General features: G+C 37.8%; 1 protein-coding gene across 1 annotated transcript in view; it reads left to right on the top strand.

Annotated features, from left to right (window-relative positions):
• The window catches only part of AP3M2 (adaptor related protein complex 3 subunit mu 2), a 31,719-nt gene extending 10,638 nt beyond the window's left edge, over positions 1-21,081 (top strand). The window contains exons 2-8 of the mRNA XM_036752609.1: positions 7,438-7,609; positions 8,876-9,013; positions 9,557-9,642; positions 9,890-10,023; positions 11,111-11,318; positions 11,720-11,864; positions 18,904-21,081. Coding sequence (XP_036608504.1) covers positions 7,438-7,609; positions 8,876-9,013; positions 9,557-9,642; positions 9,890-10,023; positions 11,111-11,318; positions 11,720-11,864; positions 18,904-19,004 — 984 coding nt within the window. The 3' untranslated portion in view covers positions 19,005-21,081. The remainder of the gene's footprint in view (positions 1-7,437; positions 7,610-8,875; positions 9,014-9,556; positions 9,643-9,889; positions 10,024-11,110; positions 11,319-11,719; positions 11,865-18,903) is intronic.
• Positions 21,082-22,228: the final 1,147 nt, after the last annotated feature.

Here is a 22,228-nt window from a genome sequence, read left to right as displayed (position 1 = left end):
CACATTCTTTTCCCATAAGATGGTGGTGGTGGTGATGATAATGATGATGTATCATCCTCAGTGCTTAGCACAGTTTGTGGCACATAGTAGACACTATATCAGTAGATGATATGCTAAGTACTCAGGATACAAAGAAAGGCCAAAAACAGTCCCTGTTCTCAAGGTGAAAGTCTAATGAGGAAATCTCAACACCACCAGGGAGAACCATGGTGAAAAGCATTTGAGTGAACATCAGAAGAAACAGAAACAAACTATATTGTCATCAACATATACTACAGACAACCTCGACAGAAAAGGAAATAGATGAGGAGTTAAGGAAACAGGTCACAGGCCTGGCAGAATAATGGGAGATTTCATTACCTGGACATCTGCTGGAGTGCTCTCACCATGCAAAAAAGCATTTCTGTCTAATTTCTTTTCTTGGCCTGAATGGTCATTTCATCCTTCAAAAGGTGGAGGAGCCAACATGGAGAAATTCTATTCTTGATGTGACTCTCACCAATGATAAGGCACTGGTTACAGAGGTGGAACTAACAGAAACCTTAGAAGGGAGTGACCATTCCACCTTAGAGTTTGTGATAGAAAAGGAGAAAGCAGAACATACCTTGAAATGCACTCAAAATTTGAGGAGAGCAGATTTCAAATGGTTCAGAATAAGAACACGTGGGATTCCCATACACTGAAATCGTAAAAGGGAAGTTAGCCCAGAAGAGAAGGAAGAGAAAGTTATCTAAAGAGATAGATGTTGGTGCACAGAGAGCTTAGTAACCAACTTGGACTTTTAAAAAAAGAAGCATGAAAGATGGAAGCGAAGATAGATAATAGATGATAAATATGAAAGCTTGGAATAATGGGGGGGGGGTGCGATTAAAGTTCAGAATGAGCAAAGGCTGGAAGGAGAACTAAGAACAACAAAGAGGTGGTTGGAATCCAAGAGGGAATAGAATCACTGTTCCAAGTGCATGGGGACAGTAGGCAAAGCAGCTGATCTCTTACTGTGCATTTTTTTCCTTGCACGAAAACCTCTCTTTGGACTGTCAAAGACAGTACAAAAGTGGATAATAGGGAGTTGGTACCTAAGATAAGTACCCAATATTAATAAGATGACCTACTCCAATAAATATTAAATTAATAAATATTGTAAAATTACAGTACCACAAAGCCTTGGAGATATAAAAACAAAATGAAAAAGAATATCCATCCTTAAGGACCTTGCTTTCTACTGAGAAGATATAACATATACATATGTGATAATTTGAGAGTAGAGAGCATTAGAAAACACATCAAGAGAGGCTTCCTATGGGAGGTGGCATATAGACTGAGCCTTGAAAGAAGCTAGAGATTCTAAGAGATGAAGTGGTGATGAAGAAGTGCATTTTAGGCATGGGGAAAAGCCTGTGCAAAGGCACAGTCCGGAGGTGGTAGATCGTATACAGACTAACATCAAATAATCTAGTTGGACTAATATAGAGTCCATAAAGGAGATTTCTGTGTAATGAGCTAGAAAAAGCACGCTAGAGCCAGAAAGTGAAGGCTTAAAGGGCCTCCAAAGGTAGGTTGTGTTTTTCCCAATGACAAGAGAGAACCACTGTAGTTTCTTGAGAGGGCAATGACATAATCAAACCCCTGCCTTAGGAGTATCAGGTTGGCAGCTTTGTGGAGAATGGATTTGAGGGAAGAGAAAAGGCGATGGACATGAGATGTTGAGGATTAGAACTGATTTGCCAACAGATTATTTATGTGGGTAACAAGAAGGAAGAAGTCAAGACTGGCAGGATAGTGATGCTGTTAGCAGAAATAGGAAAGTTTAGAGGGAGGATAAATTTAAAGGTGGGGATAATGAGATAAGAGAATACCTAGCTACCCTTTATGATTTCAAGTTATAAGGACTAGATGAAGACAAAGAGGCACTAAAATAGCAGTCAGATATATTTGAAATCAGGGTAGTTCAAGAAAGGACCTCAGTGTCTGGTATCTTATCCTGCCAGGTGATCTTCAGAATCTTCCTAAGACAATTCAAATGGAATTAATTTGGTTTCCTGGCATGGCACTTGTAGACTGTCTAGGTTTCATAGTCATACAACAATCAGGTCAGCACATGCTGTGGATAAGTTCACTTACCTCAGTAGTGTACTTTCCAGGGATGTACGCAGTGATAATGAGATTGACGCACGCATTGCTAGGGCTAGCTCGGTGTTTGGAAGACTCTGGAGGAAAGTGTGGGAGAGAAGAGGTATTAGACTGACTGCCAAACTGTGTTGGTGTTAGACTTATTGCAGAGACCTGATTGGCTTTAACCCTATTGCAGCTCAGAGCTTCTAACCTCAAGTAATATACCAGCCATTTGTTGTTGTTATTCAGTCCTTTTCAGTCATGTCCAACTCTTCATAACTCCATTTGAAGTTTTCTTAGCAAAGATACTGGAGTGGTTTGACGTTTCCTTCTCCATCTCATTTTACAGATGAGGAAACTGAGGCAAATAGGGCTTAAGTGACTTACCCAGGATCACATAGCCACTAAGTGTCTGAGGTCAGATTTGACCTCAGGTCTTCCTGACTTTATACCTAGTGTTCTATCCACTGTGCCACCTAGCTGCCCATGCCAGTTTAGCCTCCCCTAGTAGCAGGGATTACAGCCATCAGCCACCATATCTGACTTTAGGAGCAGTTTACTAAGATTTTAGCATAGTATTTGATGAAGTCTTTTGTACTGTGCTTGTAGACAAGATTGAAACATGGATTAAATGTAAGTGGATTCAGCTGGTTGAATAGTTGAACCCAAAGAGTAATCATCAATGTTCCGTGTCACCTTGGAAGGATGTTTCTAGTAGAGGGCCCCAGGGATCTGGCTTGGCCCAATACTATTTAGCTTTTTTATGAAATACTTGGATAAAAAGTGTAGATAAATGCTTTTCAGAAATACAAGTGACACAAACCTTAGAGTCACAGCTAATTCACTGTGTTGTAAAGTCAGTATTTTAAAAGAGTCTGACCAGCCAGAATGCTGAGCTGAATCTAATAAAATGGAGTTAAATAAGGACAAAGGAAAGCCTTACACTTATTTTTTTTACTTTTTTTCCATAAGTACAGGAGGAGAAGACTAGATAGCTGCTCATCTGGAAAAGATCTGGGGGGTTTAAGTAGACTACAAGCTACTCTAAGTCAGTTTTGAGTAGGGGGTATGCATTTTAAGAAAATCACTTTAGTGACTGACTGCATGGAGTGTGCATTGGAGTGGAGAGAAGTAGGTTATGAAGGGCCTTGAATGCCAAAAAGAGCATTTTGTATTTGATCTTAGAGACATTAGGGAACCAATGGAGTTTATTGAGCCTGAAGGGGTAGCTAATACTTCAGGAGTTAGGATCTGAAAAGATCTTCATAGACTATAATAATAATGTGCTGAATATATTAGTATGGTACACTTAAGGCAAGTATAAGATCCTACACTTGTGTTAAGAAACTTAACTGCATAGGTCTAGGATGGCAGAGGAATGGCTAGACAACAGTTTGGAAAATATTTGAAAGTTTTAATGGATTGCATGCTGAATATGAGACGCTATTCCACATTGTCAATCCAAAAAAACTAATAAGATCTTGGCCTGAGGGGCACCACGACATGATGGGTAGAGTGTTAAACTTGGAGTCTGAAAATTTGTATTTGAATCAACCCTTGGGCACTAGCTGTGACCATGGGGAAGGCACTTAACCTTTCTGTGTCCAAGTTGTCTCATCTGTAAAATACACCTGGCACCATATGTAGGACATACCTCCCTGAGTTGTGATGAGGCTCAAAGGAGGTGATACATCTAACATGCTTTGCAAACCTTAAAACACTAGTTAAATGTCAGCTAAAATTTGACTGCACGAAGAGAGGCACAACAAGCTGCTTAGTGTAGTTAATAGGGAGCTGGCCTGAGTTAGGAAGATCAAGATTTAAGTCCAGTAGCTATGTGATCCTAGGCCTCTCGGTGCCCTCCAGACAACCTTCAGACTATAAGAGGCAGAGCAAGTGCTGGTCTGTATTGGTAGAGGGAGTTTCCTCCCTGGAAATTTCCTGCACCAATGTAATCACGGGTCCAGACCAAAAATGAGGCACAGTGTCCAAAATTAGTAATTAGTACTTACCTGGTCAGACTTCATCTGGAATAGAGTTCGTTTCTATGCCACAGTTTAGGTAGGGCATTGACGGATTGGAGTGCATCCAAAGGAAGGCAACAAGAATAGTAAGGAAGCTAGAGACTACGCTATAAATTTCCATTTGAAGTAACAAGGGATGTTTAACCTGAAAAGAATAAAGATTGGTAGTAAGAAGGACCTAATAGCTGACTTCAAATATTTAAGGGTTCTAAACTGGAAGAATGATTAATTTTGTGCTTGGTTGTCAGCATAAAACTTGGAGCAACAGGTAGAAGTTGCGAAGAGACAGCTTTAGGCTTGATGTATGGAAAAGAACAGTTAGAACCACCTAAAGGTGGAACGGACTGCCCAGGAGGTAGCAGATTCCTCTGGAGACAGGACGGTTGCTTTTCTGGGTCGTTGTACGAGATTACTGTTCAGTTACTGGATTTAGTTTGGTCGATTATTGTACTGTGATGACTTATGAGGTCTCTTCCAACTCTGGGATTCTGTATATTCCAAGTAGTCATCTAGCCTCTGCTTAAAGACTCCTAGTGATGAGGAATTTGCTACCTATCAAAATAGTCCATTAGATTGGAACATGTAATTGTTCAGGGGTAATACCTGCCCACAGCATAAGGTTATTAGAATCAACTATAAAATGTTCCACAAATGTAAAATACTACTCACAAACTTGCCTATGTCGTCTCCCGTTTATGATGATGCTTCTAGACAATAGCAGATGCTCTGAAGAAATAAAACAAGACTTTATACTTTCTTTTCAATGGATGTTACTTTGGCTACACTATTATTGTAAAATGATTCTCACGCTAGATTGGAGTTGGGTTGGATGAGCTTTAAAAGTCACCTGCAACTCCCAAGATTCTATTTTGCCAATCTAAATTTTGCCAATCAATAGAAATAGAATATAAGCTGTAGTTCTTGTGTTTTTGTTTTGTCATACAGACACACAGAGAAATATTGAAAAGGAATAGGAAAAAAAACTGTCTCAAAAAAAGTATCTGAAAATCTCAGCCAGGTGTTTTTAAAAAAGTAATATAATTACTAATAAAGTCCAACAGGAAGAGATGGAGAAACTGCATTTAAAATAACTGCAGACACTACCTGCCAAGACAAACCCAAGAACAATATGAAAACAATTACAAAAAAACTTTTCACACAAATAAAGTCAGATCTAAACATTTGGAGAGATAGGAATTGCTCATGGGCAGGCAGAGCCGATATAATGAAAATGACAATTCTACCTAAATTAATTTGCTTATTCAGTACCATACCAATCAAACTACCTAAAATTATTTTATAGAGCTAGAAAAATAATAGAATTCTTCTGGAAGAACAAAAGGTCAAGAATATGAAGGGAATCAGTGAAAAAAATGTGAAGAAAGATGAACTAGCAGTGCCACATCTCAAAGTGGTAGTCATCAAAACAGTCTGGTACTGGTTAAGAAATAAGGTGGTGGATCAGTGGTATAGATCAGGTACACGATGCAGAGTAGCAAATACCATAGCTGTCTAGTGTTTGATAAGCACAAAGATTCAAGCTTTAGGGAAAAGAATTTACTGTTTGACAAAAATTGTTGGGGAAACTAGAAATCAGTTTGGCAGGCATTAGGTACAGGCCAACATCTCACACAGCATACCAAGATAAGGTCAAAATGAGACACAATTATGAAATAAAGAGTGATATAAGCAAATTAGGGGAACATGGAATACTTTACCTGTCAGATCTATGGATAAAGGAAGAATTTATAACCAAACAAGAGCCAGAGAGCATTAAGGATATTAAATGTATAATTTTGATTACATCAAATTAAAAATTTTGCACAAGCAAAACAAGTACAGCCAAGATTAGGAGGAAAGCAGGAAACTAGGGGAAATTTTTCATAGCAAGTTTCTCTGATAAAGGCTTTATTTCTTAAATACGTAGAGAACAGAGTCAAATTTATAAGAATACACATCATTCCGCAATTGACAAAATGGTCAAAGTATATGAACAGGCAGTTTTCCTAAGAAGCATTCAAAGCTATCTATAGTCATATTTAAAAATGCTCTAAATCACTATTGATTAGAGAAATGCAAATTAAAACAATTCTGAGGTACAACCTCACACCTATCAGATTGGCTAATATGACAGAAGGGGCAGCCAGGTGGCACCGTGGATAGAATACCATGCCTGAAGTTAGAAAGACTCATTTTCCTGAGTTCAAATCTGTTTTCAGACACTTACTAGCTGTGTGACCTTGGGCAAGTCACAAGTTAGCCTGTTGGCCTCAGTTTCCTCATCTGTAAAATGAGCTGGAGAAGGAAATGGCAACGAAAACCCCAGATGGAGTCACAAAGAGTTGGACACAATTGAAAGAACTGAACAACAACAATATGACAGAAAAGGAAAATAACAAATGCTAGAGGGGATGTGGAAAAATTGGGACACTAATGCACTCTTGGTGGAGTTGTGAACTGATCCAACCCATTTTGGAGAGTAATTTGGAACTATTCCCAAAAGGCTACAAAACTGCATACACTTTGGCCCAGCAATACCATCACTACATCTGTGTCCCAAAGAGATCAAAGAAAAAGGAAAAGCTTCTGTATATACAAAAATATTTATGGGAGCTCCTTTGTGGTGGCAAAGAATTGTAAATTGAAGGGATGCCTATCAATTGGGGAATGGCTTGTGGCATGATTGTGTTGGAGTACTGTTGTGCAGTGGCATATGATTGTGATGGAATACTATTGTGTTATAAAAAATGATGAACAGGGTGCATTCAGAAAAACCTGGAAATACTTATATGAACTGATGCAAAGGGAAGTGAGCAGAGCCAGGAGATCATCATACACAGCAACAGCAATATTTTATGATGATCACCTGTGAAAGGCTACTCTGATCAATGCTGTGATCCAAGACAATTCTGAAGGATGAAAAATGCTATCCACCTCCAGAGAAAGAGAAAATGGAGTCTGAATGCAGATCAGAGCATACTTTTAAAATTTTATCTTTCTTGTTTTTCTTTTTTTGGTTTTTCTCTTTTGCAGCATGGCTAATATGGAAATATGTTTTGCATATGACTGCATGTGTATAATCTATATCAAAGTGCCTTCTTGAGGAGGGGGCAGGAAGAGATGGAGGGAATTTGGAACTCGAAAATTATTTTAAAAATGTTAAACTTGTTTTTATATGTAATTGAGAAAAAATATAAACTTTGAAAAAGTAATATAGATATAACTATATCTTCATTGATTGGGAAAGTTAACATTTCTTACTCTCTGTGTGTGATTAATGTCTTTGTTTTATTTTCTCCAGGATTATTTTGGAGTTTGCTCAGAGCTAGTTATCAAAGACAATGTTGTTGTGGTTTATGAAGTACTTGAGGAGATGCTAGACAATGGGTTTCCATTGGCTACTGAGTCAAACATCTTGAAAGAACTGATAAAGCCTCCAACTATCCTTCGAACTGTTGTTAACACTATCACAGGTATGGAGAAGGGTACAAAACTAATCGTAGTCTCTGACTGCTGAAGTCATCATGTTTCTTGTTGTAAAATTTTGTATTGGCTGTGTGCTAGTCTCGGGGGAAAAATGATTTCTGATTTTTAGTTGATTTAATTTTAATGTTTGCTTTGCATTCGCTTTGTATCTACATTCTTTAAATGTTGAGCCTGGACTGAAATAATACTCTTTGTTAGAAAATTTCTTCAGGTCCAAGGAATTCACACTACCCCCTTTCAAGGAAAAAAACCTTTTTCCACATTTTTGAGCACTCTGACAAGGAAGAGAAACAGACCACTGAAGTTTAGAATTGAGTTTTACGGCTTTGTTCTATATATTTTTCATGAAGTGTAGGTCATTTATAAAAACACTATAAAGTCATAAATGTCCTATATCCAACTCAATCCTAGGACACTAAGGTCTAAGAACAACTTCCCCAACACCTGACTGTTAAGAATCTTCTAAGGGCGTGACTTAAAATTTGTCATCTCTGTCTTCAGTTTGAGAAGGTGCAAGAAATAGTGGGAGAACAGAGCTTAGAAGAGTAGTCTTACAGAATTTTAGTACTAGTGCTTTTTAAATCTCTTTACCTTTTTATGAGGAATATAAAAATGGCTTAAAAACATCTTCAGCTAGCATATAATAGAAATAATGGGAATTTCCCTATTGAGAATTCAACCAAGTTGAAAGTTCTTTGGAGCAGAGTCACTGGAATATAAAAGGAAGACCTTTTAGATTTTATGCCATTAAACCCCTGGCCTTAATATTGGTCTAAGAGAGATTGTATTGATACTACTTTGATACCAGAGCCCTGATGTACCCAAGAACTCAGCAAGAACAAGATGATTTTACCCATGAAAATTGTACACCGCTGTATATACTGATATCCCTGGTGGAAGCCATTACATTATTTAAACTGCAGGCTATTGTGGAATTTGAGAAAGTAAGTTCAAGTTACTTCCAAAACCATAACAGTGGAGTCTGTTCTTCAGGTAGCTTTATTTTTTTTCTCCAGGAGGGGGAAGGGAGAAGGTGACTAAGGGAGGTGGTGTTCACTTTAAGAGTGCCAGACCAGATGGCAGCAAGAAATTTTCAAAGTAATCAGGTCATTCCTGTATAAAGAAGAAAAAAGCCTTTGGGGAAAAGTGTATATTTAGTTTAGGAAACTTCAATTAATTGTGTAGAAGTTTGGTTAAGGGGAGTGGGAAGTTGGAATCAAATATAGATAAAATTGTATTAATTACTATTTTAGGAAGCACAAATGTGGGTGATCAGCTTCCCACCGGGCAATTATCAGTGGTACCATGGCGACGGACTGGAGTGAAATATACTAATAACGAAGCATATTTTGATGTGATTGAGGAAATTGATGCCATCATTGATAAATCAGGTATCTGCAGCTATGATCTAAAAGTGTTTGAGCACTAAGAAAATTGAGAGCAATGATTTTTTTCATGTGGTATGAATTTGTATTGGAAGTATGGTTCCCTTATATGACTTAACTGACTGTTGTTATCCATACAATAATGTGTCCCATTTATCAGTAGTTAGGTTTGTCTTGATACTTTCTAATTTTAGTGTGGAACTTAAATGATTTCATATGGCTTAAGCTTTGTTCTGACAATTCTCTTTGACATCTTGAACTTTTTTTTTAGTAGAAATTAGTGTTGCTTTCCTAAGGTATTTTACCCCTTATTCTTAGAACTAGTCTGGTAAAGGTTATCACTAACAGAATTACTAATGAGGTTTTTCCCCCCACTTATTTAATTTGACAGATATTAAGATAAATATAACATCTTAGAATTTGGGGAAAATTACATTTTATTATGGTCCTTTAGCTTACATGAAGTGTCTTGGAACTTTAGCTAGAATGAAGACATTTTTCTGGTTCAATGACTTTCTATTTTCTGTTTTGTTTTATTTTTTGTGTCAGGTTCTACAATTACTGCTGAGATCCAAGGAGTCATTGATGCTTGTGTCAAGCTGACTGGGATGCCAGACCTCACACTGTCTTTCATGGTAAAACACTGGGCTAGAGATAATGCTTGAGAAAAGGGATGTTGGCTTGCTTAGTGGTAAAGAAAAAGAAATAAATGAAATGAGGAATTAAAAGGTTTGGCCAAAAAACTTGTATTTAGCTAACTAAATTCTTTCTACATAACTAGAGGGTTTTTGGTATTTTTTATGAAAAACATCTAAACAATTTACCTGGATGATATATGAGTGTTTATTTCTTGCTCCTTACCCTTCCTTATATGGTAACTAGAATCCTAGGTTGTTGGATGATGTCAGCTTTCATCCGTGTGTTCGTTTCAAGCGCTGGGAATCTGAGCGTATCCTTTCCTTCATCCCCCCTGATGGAAACTTCCGCTTGCTCTCCTATCATGTCAGTGCTCAAAAGTAAGCAGAAATTCTCAATGTGAATGAAACATATCTATATGTATCTGGATCAGAATATTTTTCTTGACTTAGACTGTAAACATACCTGTATAATTTGTGTTCTTATATTCAACAAACATTTCAAAAACTATAAAAAACAATAATTATTAAAATTTCATTTTTCTCTTTAATCTGAGGATTTAAATTCCTTTAGAGAAAGCACAAGTTAATAAAAAGAGCATAAAGTATAGAAGAAAGTACAGAGATCCAGGTTCTGGTCTCAACTTTGCCAGCAACTTCTTAAATGACCCACTTCACTGTCTTTATTTGTTCATCTATCAAATGGAAAAAATAATGCCCCACTTATTTCATTGGTTTATTAGGATCAAATATCATGAATGCAACAGGCCTTTGAAAAAAGTTAAAAGCACTATATAAATATAAGGTGATAGTATTACACTCTCAAGAAAAGAAGTATTAACCACACTTCATAAATCTAGAAATGGAAATATAGGAGCAAAGTGACTTCTTAGTGTCATATGGGCTGCCTGGTACTTAGTATTTGTGGGCTTTATTGATTTTACTTTTAGAAACATTGACTTTTAGAGCTAGAAAGGACTTCAGAGATCATCTGGTCTAGCTCCATTATTTAATAGGTAAGGAAGCTGAGGCCAGAGAGAAAAGTGATTTGCCCAAGGCCTTACTGTTAGTGGGTGGTAAAGCTAGGATTCAAATCTGGTTTTCTGAATCTCAGACTAATGTTTAAGAAGTCCACTGTCTCAGCAAGGTTGGAAATTTAGATTCAAGACTGTGCTATCTATCTAGTAATTAACTACCAGATACTGTCCTATCCTTGAAGAAAGAAAAGGGAGGAAAGTATTTTTGTTGTTTACTCTTTGTATACTGATCAAGGTAAGGAGTGAAGACATAATTACAATAATAACTAGCATCTCTATAGCATTCAAGGTATGCTAAGTATTTTCACAAGGTAATTCATGTGAAGAGGAAAATATGATGCCTGGAGAAAAAGGAAAGGTAAAGAGATGTCGCATGTTTTCAATGCAATAATAAAATTAATTGCCCGTCTTTTTTGTTTTTTTCTCCTCAGCTTGGTTGCAATTCCAGTGTATGTCAAACATAACATCAGTTTCCGAGATAGTAGCTCACTAGGACGCTTTGAAATTACAGTGGGGCCCAAGCAGACTATGGGAAAAACTATCGAGGGAGTGATTGTCACCAGCCAAATGCCCAAAGGGGTTCTGAATATGAGCCTTACTCCATCTCAGGGCACCCACACTTTTGACCCAGTTACCAAGGTAAGTGATTATAGGTTAGAACATTTTGAATTGGAAGTGTCTGCTACAGCAGTAACTATTTAGGCATTTCCAAAGTGACTGTGCCATTTGTTGAAAAGGAGGTTGGGACAGAGTTTGCCCTCATTGGAATGACATGACAAGGAAAAATACAATCATTACACTCAGGGGCAGTTTATGTTACATCCTTGGGACCCTAAGAGCAACTTCCTTCAAATGTTAATCCCAGTGCAACTAATTTCTTTTATTTAAAATACTTCTTTTTTCCTGTAAGATTGTAGCTAAAATGCTTTCATGAAGAGTATTGTGGACTCTTTTTGGTGTAGAAACAGGATTAATGAAAGTATTTTCCTAGCACATTTAACTCATCAGTTCTGTTATCATTTTTCCTCTTTTCTCTGAAGTTGCTCTCTTGGGATGTAGGAAAAATAAATCCCCAAAAGCTGCCAAGTTTGAAGGGGACTATGAGCCTTCAAGCTGGGGCTTCCAAACCTGATGAGAACCCTACTATCAACCTGCAATTTAAAATCCAGCAGCTGGCCATCTCTGGTAAGTAACCAACAGCTGGATGTCAGGAGATACAAATGACTTTCTGATTTGAAAAGCTGTCCTGACAGCTTACTATTTATTTATAGAGTTTTGTTTCTTTAGCTGAAATGTGAGCTTTAGGCTAGAAAGTGTGGCTCTTTTCCAACATATTTCAAGGGAAAACTTCATAACCTTTGATTGTAAAATCACCAAAATCATCTAGATGAAAGGAACTAGCTACAAATAAGAATGAATAAATATGGATAAGAAGTTGTACTTAAATCTTTTCTGACTTGAGAAGGTTCTTGCCCTTAGTTTCCAAGATCTACAGTTTGAAGGTACGTCTCTTATTTTTTTAGATGGTGGCTTTGGTCAGAAATGGTTTTTTCCAACCTATATTTGATAATCAATCATTCTAGATCCATTGAATTCACCCAGATCAACATACCCTAACCTGGACTTGCTCTGACAAGTCTCTTTGCCTTCAGAACTCTATAAAATCAGTATTTTCCCCCCTAACTCTCAGGCTATTGACTAAGTTAGGTGATTGGAATTAACTTAGAACGCAAGATCCTTGAAGATTGCATCTGCTTCGTTATAGGTCTATCACAATTAGAACATTGTTAATATTCGCTTGTTAATTACAGATAACTTGGAATTTGATTTATTCATCATGCTCTTTACTTAGCTTTTTCTTGCAGCCTTCAAATAAATCACATTCAAGTCACAGTCACTCAAAGAACGAAAGAGTAGATTTTCTAACTTACACTTTGATGGATCAGCGATTTTATTGATATGAATATTTCCTTACATGATATAGGTCACAACCTACATATTCCCTCTTGTCCTGTGGGATTCTTGTCCCTGCCTTTACATAAATTTTCCATGGAGAATCCACCCACCATCCTAGAGGATTTCCTCTAGTTCTTTTTAACATTCCATGAGTGCCAATGCAGCATGTGCCACTAGATCTACCACATCTTTATGTCCTTCCTTTGTTTTTCTATTGCCTTTTGAGTCACCCACAATTTTTTTTTTTGAAGACTGATGTGTTCTAGGTTTTTCTACCCATATAGCATCACTGGAAGAATGTTGGTGTTAAAAGATGGGTTAATTGTTTGGGATAAGTAAAGTGCTACACAATTTCACAAATGTTATCTAGCCTACTCCTATCTGTGCCTATTTGATTATTCACCTGTAGTGCTTGTCCAGGAGGCATTTGGTCAACAAACTCAATGGACTGCTCACGTAATTGCATGTCATAATCTGAATAGTAGTTATCTTCATCCATTTGATTTTTTTAATTGTTAGATTTGCTAGAATTGTTAGATCGATCTCTTTTGTGGAGTTTTGGGAACTTACTGAGGAGACTCTTAATATTTTTTGTTGTCAAGCAGTCAACACTGTGGATAATTTACTTAACCTTTCAGAACAGTATTTATGGAAGTCTGCCTGTTCCTTTGTCATATTCTCATCAAGAATATTCTTGACATAAGTATAAGGAGACTATTCTCTTAAAGATTTTGTAGTGATGACAAAGTAGGCATATGGATCAATAGTTATCAATGTCCCTTTAAATGACTTCTTTTTTTAAAAAAAAGACATTATCTGTGATTTTTTTCATTTTTTTAAAGTATTCCTGTCTTTGAGATATCTTTTCAGAATCACACGCAGGCCTTTCAGACCTGTCACTTCTGTCTCCGAATTCTCCTGTTTATGCTTGGTCTGATACAGCTGTTATTTAATTTTCTTTAGTGTAATTTCTACCATATTCCATATTGAGACTAAGGTATCAGAGTCCAAGTGTGTTGTTTCTACTGTCACTGATGATGAAAATAGTTTGTTATAAAATGCTGACAGATTTGTTCTATTTTTCTTCTATTGTTGATCTCTCAGTTTTATCTATAAACTCTTGGGATGATCTATCTTAGTTGGGTCTTATTCTAGACTTTGTTGGGATTCATTCTCCTTCCATCATTCTTCACTCTTTTGGGAGGCTCTTCTTATAATCTATCCACTCCTATCACATTTCATAAATGAATATATTCTAAAGTACCACTGCCCTGCCTCTACCTTGGCAAGATCAAATGTTTGCTGGTTAAGGTTGACTCTGGGGTTCTTTGGGTTCCTCTTTGTGGTTGCATTGCATTTGTTAAACTTCTGTAGGAAAGATGGTGATCATCTATGTCTATTAACATCTTTTTCTTGATTTCTGTTTCCCATTTCTTATTGTCAGTAGCTGGTTTACATGGATCACTTCAGAAGTGTTGTAGTTACACACAGTTTCTTCTTATCTTGATCCTATCTTCCAATTGGGTGTTGATTTTGACCTTTGTTCTAACTAGTTTTTGATCTATTTGACTACATGCAGACAGCTGATTCAAAAATGACATCTACACGAATAATCTGTCAATTCCTGTCGGTTGACATAGTTCTATTTTCTTGTTCACCCTGCCAAAACCTTTTGACATTTAAAAATTTTTCCTTTACAATACCTTTATTTCCCAATATACCCATTCCTTTACTCCCTCTTAGAGAGCCATCTCTTATAACAAATAATAAATCAGAGAAAAAATTCATTAAAACTAACTAACCATCTCATCAACTAGTTGTGACATTTACATTGTTCTTTACCCATAATCCCCTATCTCTACAAAGAAGGGAGAGAAGGTTCATTTTCTTTTTTATTTTTTTCACTTAATAGTATTTTATTTTTTTCCAATTGCATGTAAAGATAGTTTTCAACATTCATTTTTGTAAGATTGAGTTTCAAATTTTTCTCCCTCCCCACCTCCCCAAGACAGCAAGCAGTCTGATATAGGTTATATACACACAATCATGTTAAACATATTTCCACATTACTCATGTTGTGAAAGAAGAATCAGAACAAAAAGGAAAAACACAAGAAAGAAAAAATAAAAAACAAGCAAAAAAAGTGAAAATAGTATGCTTTGATCTACATTCAGACTCCATAGTTCTTTCTCTGGATGTGGATAGCATTTTCATTCAGGAGTCTTTTGGAATTGTCTTAGATCATTGTATTACTAAGAAGAGCTAAGTCTATCGTAGTTGATCATCACACAATGTAGCTGTTACTGTTTACAATGCTCTCCTGGTTCTGCTCACTTCACTCAGCATCAGTTCATGTAAGTCTTTTCTGGTTTTTCTGAAATCTGCATGTCCATCATATAGAATAATAGTATTCCATTACATTTATGCCACAACTTGTTCAGCCATTCCCCAGCTGATCGGCATCCCTTCAGTTTCCAATTCTTTGTCACCACAAAAGGGCTGCATAAATATTTTTGTACTTGTGGATCCTTTTCCCTTTTTTATGATCTCTTTAGGATACCGACCTAGTAGTGGTATTACACAGCTTTATAGGCCTTTGGGCATACTTCCAAATAGTGCTCTAGAATGGTTGGATCAGTTCACAACTCCATCAGCAATGCATTAGTATCCCAATTTTCCCACGTCTTCTCCAGCATTTATCATTTTCCTTTTCTGCCATATTAGCCAATCTGATAGGTGAGAGGTGGTACTTCAGAGTTGTTTTAATTTGCATTTCTCTAATCAATATTGATTTAGCGCCTTTTTATATAAATACAGATAGCTTTAATTTCTTCCTCTAAAAACTGCCTGTTCATATCCTTTGACCATTTATCAATTGGGGAATGACTTGTATTTTTATAAATTTGACTCAGTTCTTTATATATTTGAGAAATGAGGCCTTTATCAGAAATACTAGCTGTAAAAATTGTTTCCCAGCTTTCTGCTTTCCAGAAGATTCATTTTAATATCTCTTCTTTGGTTAACTCTATTCTTTTAAGGAATATTAGTATTATTAAGACATGAGGTTTCTAAATAGTCTTATAACCTTTGGCCTCTTTCAGTCTGAATTCTGAATTCTATTTTTCAACATTTTTTTTTACTATTTTTCTCGTTAAAGTCATCAAGTAATGAGATATAGCTTGACTTGGTTTGGAGAACTTTGTCAAGTTCTTCATAGAATTCTCTACCTCTTCATCCTCTTCAACAGTTTTTGGTTTGTCAGCCACAGTTGTCTTCATTAAGGGTCTTTTTGCTTATGTTCATCATATGAGCAAGGAGCACACACTGAAAACAACTTTGCCAGCTCCCTCTTTTGTTATTCAAAGAGATCTGGTGAGCCTTCTTTCCATGTAGCTACAACATCCTTATGCTTTTTGAATTGATTTATAGTGAGTAAGTTTGTCAGTACAGTTGAATTTCTCTAGTAGGACATTCCTTTAGTAGGAATTCAACTACATTGACAAATTCTTATTAGACAAGAATTGTACATTTTGAATACTAACAGTTCAGCTAATAGTCATATGTGATCTAAAATCAGTATGATTTGTAGGACCTTATTCCCTCTTTTCTGCTACTCTGTTATCATGGATGATGCTAAAAACCATCATTTATTTTTCTCTTTTTCATGGGCTGCCATGGCCAAAGAATTCATCATACAGTGACCAACTTGCTCATGATAAGCCTTCCAGTACTTCACTAGGCTGGTCATTGGGCAACCAGGACTGTACTCAGAGCTTTTCCAGCATGATAGAACCTGCTGGAGCTTGTATGCCATTGGTGTGGCCTTAGAGAACTGAAGGTCACCTTCATACAATGATAATATAAAAGCAGAACTTTTGTGGAGATTTTTCTGCACAAAAGCCTTTATTTCCGCATTTTCTTGCCTCCTCCCAAACAGACCAGTATGTTGTAAAGGAGGGCATGATGTCAATTCTTCACTTTCTGCTTATAATAATCAGTCAATCCACAAGCATTGAATAAGCACCTGCTTTGTGCCAAGCACTGTGCTAGGTGTTGGAGATACACATACAAAGAGTGAAAGAAACAATCCATGTGCCCAAAGAGCTTATACTCTAGTGGAGAAAACAAGAGAACACCTGTAAATGTATATAGACTAGAGGGAAAGACAACAAATAGAAGTAAATTCAAAGCAGCTAAGTACAAGTCAGTTTAGGAAGGGAGTCTTGAATTGCACTGTGGAAGAAGAGAAGTATTCTTTGAAGTGGAGCAGAGAAAGTGGTATATTCCAGGCATCATCATCTTCATCCTCCTCTTCCCCATCAAGCACTTATTAAGGATGTGCTATGTACCACTGTGTACTGGACTAAGTGTTGAGGATATAAAGAAAGAGCCTACATTCTAATAAGGGAGACAACATGTAAACAACTATGTATATATAAGCTAAATGGGAGGAAATCTCAGAGGAAGTCCCTACAAGTGGCAGGTGGAAATAGTGGGAGGAGAGAGAAGCTTGGAGGGGACCAAAATTACTTCTTACAGAAGGTGAGGTTTAAGCTGAGTCTTAAAGCCAGGAGGAGGAGGTGAAAAGGGAAAACATTCCGGGTATGGGGCAGACAGTAAAAAAAAGTCCCAAATTCAGAAGCTCTGGTATTATGTGTGAAGCCCAGTTTGGCTAGATTGCAGAGAGTAGAAGGGTGGGTTATGTCAGTTGAGGCTGGAAAGGTTGGCTGGGATCAAGTTCTGAAAGGCTTTAAAAATAAAACAGAGAAGTTGATATGGTGTCCTATAGAGGCAATAAAGAGACACTGGAGTTAATAAGAGACTGATGTGGTCAGATCTATGCTTAAGGAAAATCATTTTAACGGCAGTTGTTAGAGTAAACTGGAGAGAGACTTGAGAGCAGTCAGAAGGCTTTTGTAATAGTCTGGGGCCAGGGGTGGGGAGCCTGTGCCCTCGAGGCTACATGTGGCCCTCTAGGTCCTCAAGTGTGGCCTTTTGACTGAGTCCAAGTTCTACAGAACAAATCCTTTTATTAAGGGGATTTGTTCTGTGAAGTTTGGATTCAGTCAAAGGGCCACACTTGAGGACCTAGAGGGCCACATGTGGCCTCAAGGCCGCAGGTTCCCCACCCCTACTCTAGGCAAAAGGTGGATGAGGGCCTGAAGTAAGGTAGTAGCTCTGTGAGAAAAGGCTGGATGCAAGAAATGTTGTGGAGGTAGAAATGGCAAGACTGGCAGCCATTTGGATGTATGAGGTGAGGGAGAGTATGGAATATTGAGGATAGTGCCAGGGTTACAGACTAGGGAGATTGACAAGACTGTGATGTCTTCAACAAAAATAGGGGAAGACAGGGAGGAAAGAGATAATGGATTCTGTTTCAAATGTGTTGAATTTGCCATGTCTCTTGGATATCCACTTTGAAATGCCCAGTAGACAATTAACGATGTGAGACTAAAGCTTGAAAGAGGCTTTAGTTTGATATATTGATGTATCAAATACCTCTTTTCTTCCACAGTGCAACTCAAGATTCCTTCCTACATGAATCTTTCCTGATCCCTTGACTGCTGGTGTCCTTCTTCCCAAACTGCCTTGTACTTAACTGCTTGGAATTTATTTGTATTTATATTGTCTATCCATCTAGTCTATATACATTTAGAGATGTTCTGTTGTTTTCTCCACTAGAATATAAGCTTCTCGGGCATATGGACGGTTTCACTCTGAGTTCATCTACGTAGAGATGATAACTAAACCTATAGAAATGATGAGGTTACTAAGAGAGGATACTAGAAGAATTCTTAATCTAGGATCCATGAATTTGTTGGTTTTTATAATTTTAATAACTGTACATCAAAATTATTGGTTTCCTATGTATTTTATTTCATGCATTTAAAACTTTATTCTGAGAAGGAGTCCGTAGCCTTCACAGGCTGCCAAAAGGGTCTATGATACAAAAAAAGATTAAGAACCCCTTATGTAGAGAGTGAAGAGAAGAGGAGGGCCTGGGACAAGAGTCAAGGGAATACACATAGTTAAGAGACTTAATATGGATAATGATCCAGCAAAGGAGATGGAGGAACAAGACAGACAGGTAAAGTAGAATCTGGGAAGAATAGTATCTCAAAAATGCAAAGAGGGGAGAGAGTCCAGGAGAAGGGTGATAAGTTATATCAAATGTAGCAGTGCATATTATGTATCGTTTTCTTCTCTTCATACTATTTTGTTTTCTCTTTCCTTGAAATAACACCTATGTTATATTCCTTTATTCTAGGATTGAAAGTGAACCGTCTAGATATGTACGGAGAAAAGTATAAGCCATTCAAGGGCATAAAATACATGACCAAAGCTGGGAAGTTTCAAGTCCGAACCTGAAAAGAGAATACCAGATTGAGGGAAGAGCCACAAATACTTTTTCTATTTTGTCTTACCCAGAAGTAAAGAACCAGCCTGTCTTCTGCACATCAATTTCTTCTTGGGCCAACATTCTCCCTTTTTTCTGTGTTGAATCTACTGAGCCTTTAGTCTCACTGAACAAATCAAGGGAGAGGGGGAGTCACCAGGAGAACTGGACATATCTGAAGTTGAGTCAGTGATAATTTCATTCTCAAAGAGGAAATGAAACATGGCAGATTTGTTTGACTTTGTATTTAACTCTTTTTAATCTGTTTCCTGAAGAAGGCTGGCATATGTTGCTTGCCTGACCTTTCTTTCTAGAGCTAGGAAAATAGTCCTTTCTAAAAGATAGTGATAAGAAAGTTCGATCATTTGAATAATGGTGAATATTAGCCAAGGAAGGTACAACTGTGGACCTGTGGGAGGGAATAAGAAATCCCTGGAGGACAGTTTTGTGTAAGGCAGGTTATGTGTAGGAGGATGAATGATATGGAAAGTAATTAAGGTCCCCACTCAGAGGAGGGTAGAAAGTGTTGAGTCGGTTGATTTCTTATATATAGATTTCTCTACTTGTAAAATATTCACTAAATTTAGACTGGGATGATACACTGGGAATTCTCAAAATTGTTTCAAACCCCTCACTAAAATGCTAAAACCTAGTAGAAAAAAGTTGTTTTTGCAGACCTATAATCCTGTACAAATTACTCTAATGAGATCCTGGCCATTATTTTTAATCTTAATATTCAGAGGAGGTAAGATCTTCCATCGTTGGTAGAAAAGGGGAAGAGGATGTTTGAGCCTCTCTCGTAGGAGAGTGGCTAGACAAGCTATACAATTCTCATTCCTCCTTGCCTAACCCCAAATAATTAAACACACTACACTTTCACTAACTTCCTTCCTGGTATCTGATTCTCCTCTAGCTTTCACAAGGTGAAGAGGTTGGGGAAGGTTGGTTCCACCTATCCTAGCCTATTTTGTTCAGGGATGTCTCAGCATTGGGAAATGAAAGGTCTGTTTGGGGCATAGGTTATACGGCTAGATTCCATGGGGAAAAGCAATTCAAGTTCCATTCTCAAGGAGGTCAGAACTGGTCACCTGGACCATGAAGAATATGCTGAGGTTGCCTAATAGTTACCTAGTCTTTGTTCTCAGTCACTGGGTGACTAAGTGGCTTGCAATTTTCATAATTGTCCAAGGGTATATATTCTATTGATTTAGATATTAAAAAGCCATGAGCATTCATTTTTAGCTTAAATGAAGGTGCTATTCCCTGTTTCCTGGCAGGAGTGGGTAGAAAGAAATGAAAGAAATCTATTTCCTGATCCTATTTTTGCTGATACTTACGTGAATTTTCAGTTTCATAACTCTTTACTTTTCAGGACTTGTTTTCGCTAATGAATTGTATGTAACTTTGTATTGCACTGTATTTTTCCTCTGGGACAAACTGTGCTGTGAATAGAGAAATGTATTTCTTTCCCAACTTCCCTGGGCATTCCACTTTGTGTTTTAGGTACTGTGCAAACAGCAGCCGAGTCTTTCTTCAGAATCTGACTTGGGCTGAAAACCTGCTGTGGAATCATGTGAGTTTTGGAGTCCCCTTTTTTAGGAACTCTGTAGCACTTTGAATCACCTCTTCCCAGGTCCCTAAATGACTTCTAGGCTTCCTGGGATGACAGTGTAACCAGTGCATCATTTTTCGTACTGTGATATATTCCTGTTGTTACTGCATATGTGTGAGTTTATAAGTCTAAAATTCCAGAGGCTGTTCACATTCCTCTTGAGCAACTCATGCGAATTGCAGGCAAAACACCTAAGAGAAAGGGGAGCATCCTCCTGAGTGCAAGGCTAAACAGGTAAAGTGACAACTGTATCATCATCTATGACCTGTGTCATGGATCTCTGGTGCATGGTGGTCCATCATTCCGACCAACAGCTCTGTATATCATTGGAATAAATGATGCAGGGTTGTCTCAGAGGAGCTATTCAGACTCCATGGTTTAGCACCTACAGAAGTAGATGCTCACCCAAGCCTCAATAAAGGTTAGTTTTGCCAGAACTCTGTGTCCCAAGTGTTTTGTTTCAAGGGGCCTGCCACGATGCCTGCCACAGATGTATGATAGCAAGAGCACTGAAGTTGGAGTCAAAGGGCCTGGCTCAGAACCCCTAGCCCAGCACTTACTAGCTATATGTTGATGGACAAATCACAAGGACAAGCCAATCTCTCTGGGCCTCAGTTTCTTCATTCATAAAATGAGGGGGCTGAACTGTATGATCTCTGACATGCCTTCCATTTCTAAACCCATGTATGACGCTACGAATGTCCCATCTAAGGAAGTTCTTAATGGTAATATATGATGACTGTCATTATATATTACTCTATATAATGTAGGGTTTTGCTGGCTACTGTTTTCGTCTAAAAAACCTAAAAGTACTTCTATTTTTGATAGGGTCTGTAAAAGTGGGTGGCATTAACCTCATTTTACAGTTGCAAAACCTAAATTACATGTTTACATGATTTGCTAAGGGTCTTGGTGTTAATGACAAGTCCAGATCTAAGAATGTAGATCTAGTTCCTAATCTAGGCCCTTCTTGCTAACTTGTGCTTGCATTGTTAATTAGACTAACAGTGGAGATCAGTGCCCTCTTGAAAAATGCTGTCATTGAGGGCCTTGGGATTGCTTAGGTAAATGCTTAGGGAGTAGCTATCAATCAGTAAGCATTTATTAAGCTTTACTCTGTCTAATTAATTAATACTCGTCTATTAAGCTTTACTGTCTAAGCTCTGGGGATGCAAAGCAAAATCTCCCCTCAAGAAGCTTACATTCTGTTGGCGGACATAATATATAAATTGGGGTGTGCAAGATAGAGCATAGAAGGTAACCTTAGAGGGAATGACACTAGCAGCTGGGGGGACCAGGAAAGGCCGCCTTTGATGGAAGAGATGATGCTTGAGCCGAGCAACTAAAGGAACTTAGGGATTCTCCAAGTCAAAGGTGGGGGCGGTGGGGGGCATTGTAGGCACGAGGAGTAGCCAGTGAGCACAAAGACACAGTCAGGGAGGGGAGATGGGATGTCCTGGGTGAGGAGGCCAGTGGGGCTGGATCATGGAGTGGGTGGGCGGTGAGGAGCAGACAGACAGACAGGAGCAGACTAGAAAGTTAGGAAGGGCCAGGTTGTGAAGAGCTTTAAATGCCAAACAAAGG

Source organism: Trichosurus vulpecula, chromosome 3 (genome assembly GCF_011100635.1).
Source record: "Trichosurus vulpecula isolate mTriVul1 chromosome 3, mTriVul1.pri, whole genome shotgun sequence".
NCBI lineage: Eukaryota > Metazoa > Chordata > Mammalia > Diprotodontia > Phalangeridae > Trichosurus > Trichosurus vulpecula.
This window is presented reverse-complemented; position numbering and strand designations above follow the sequence as displayed.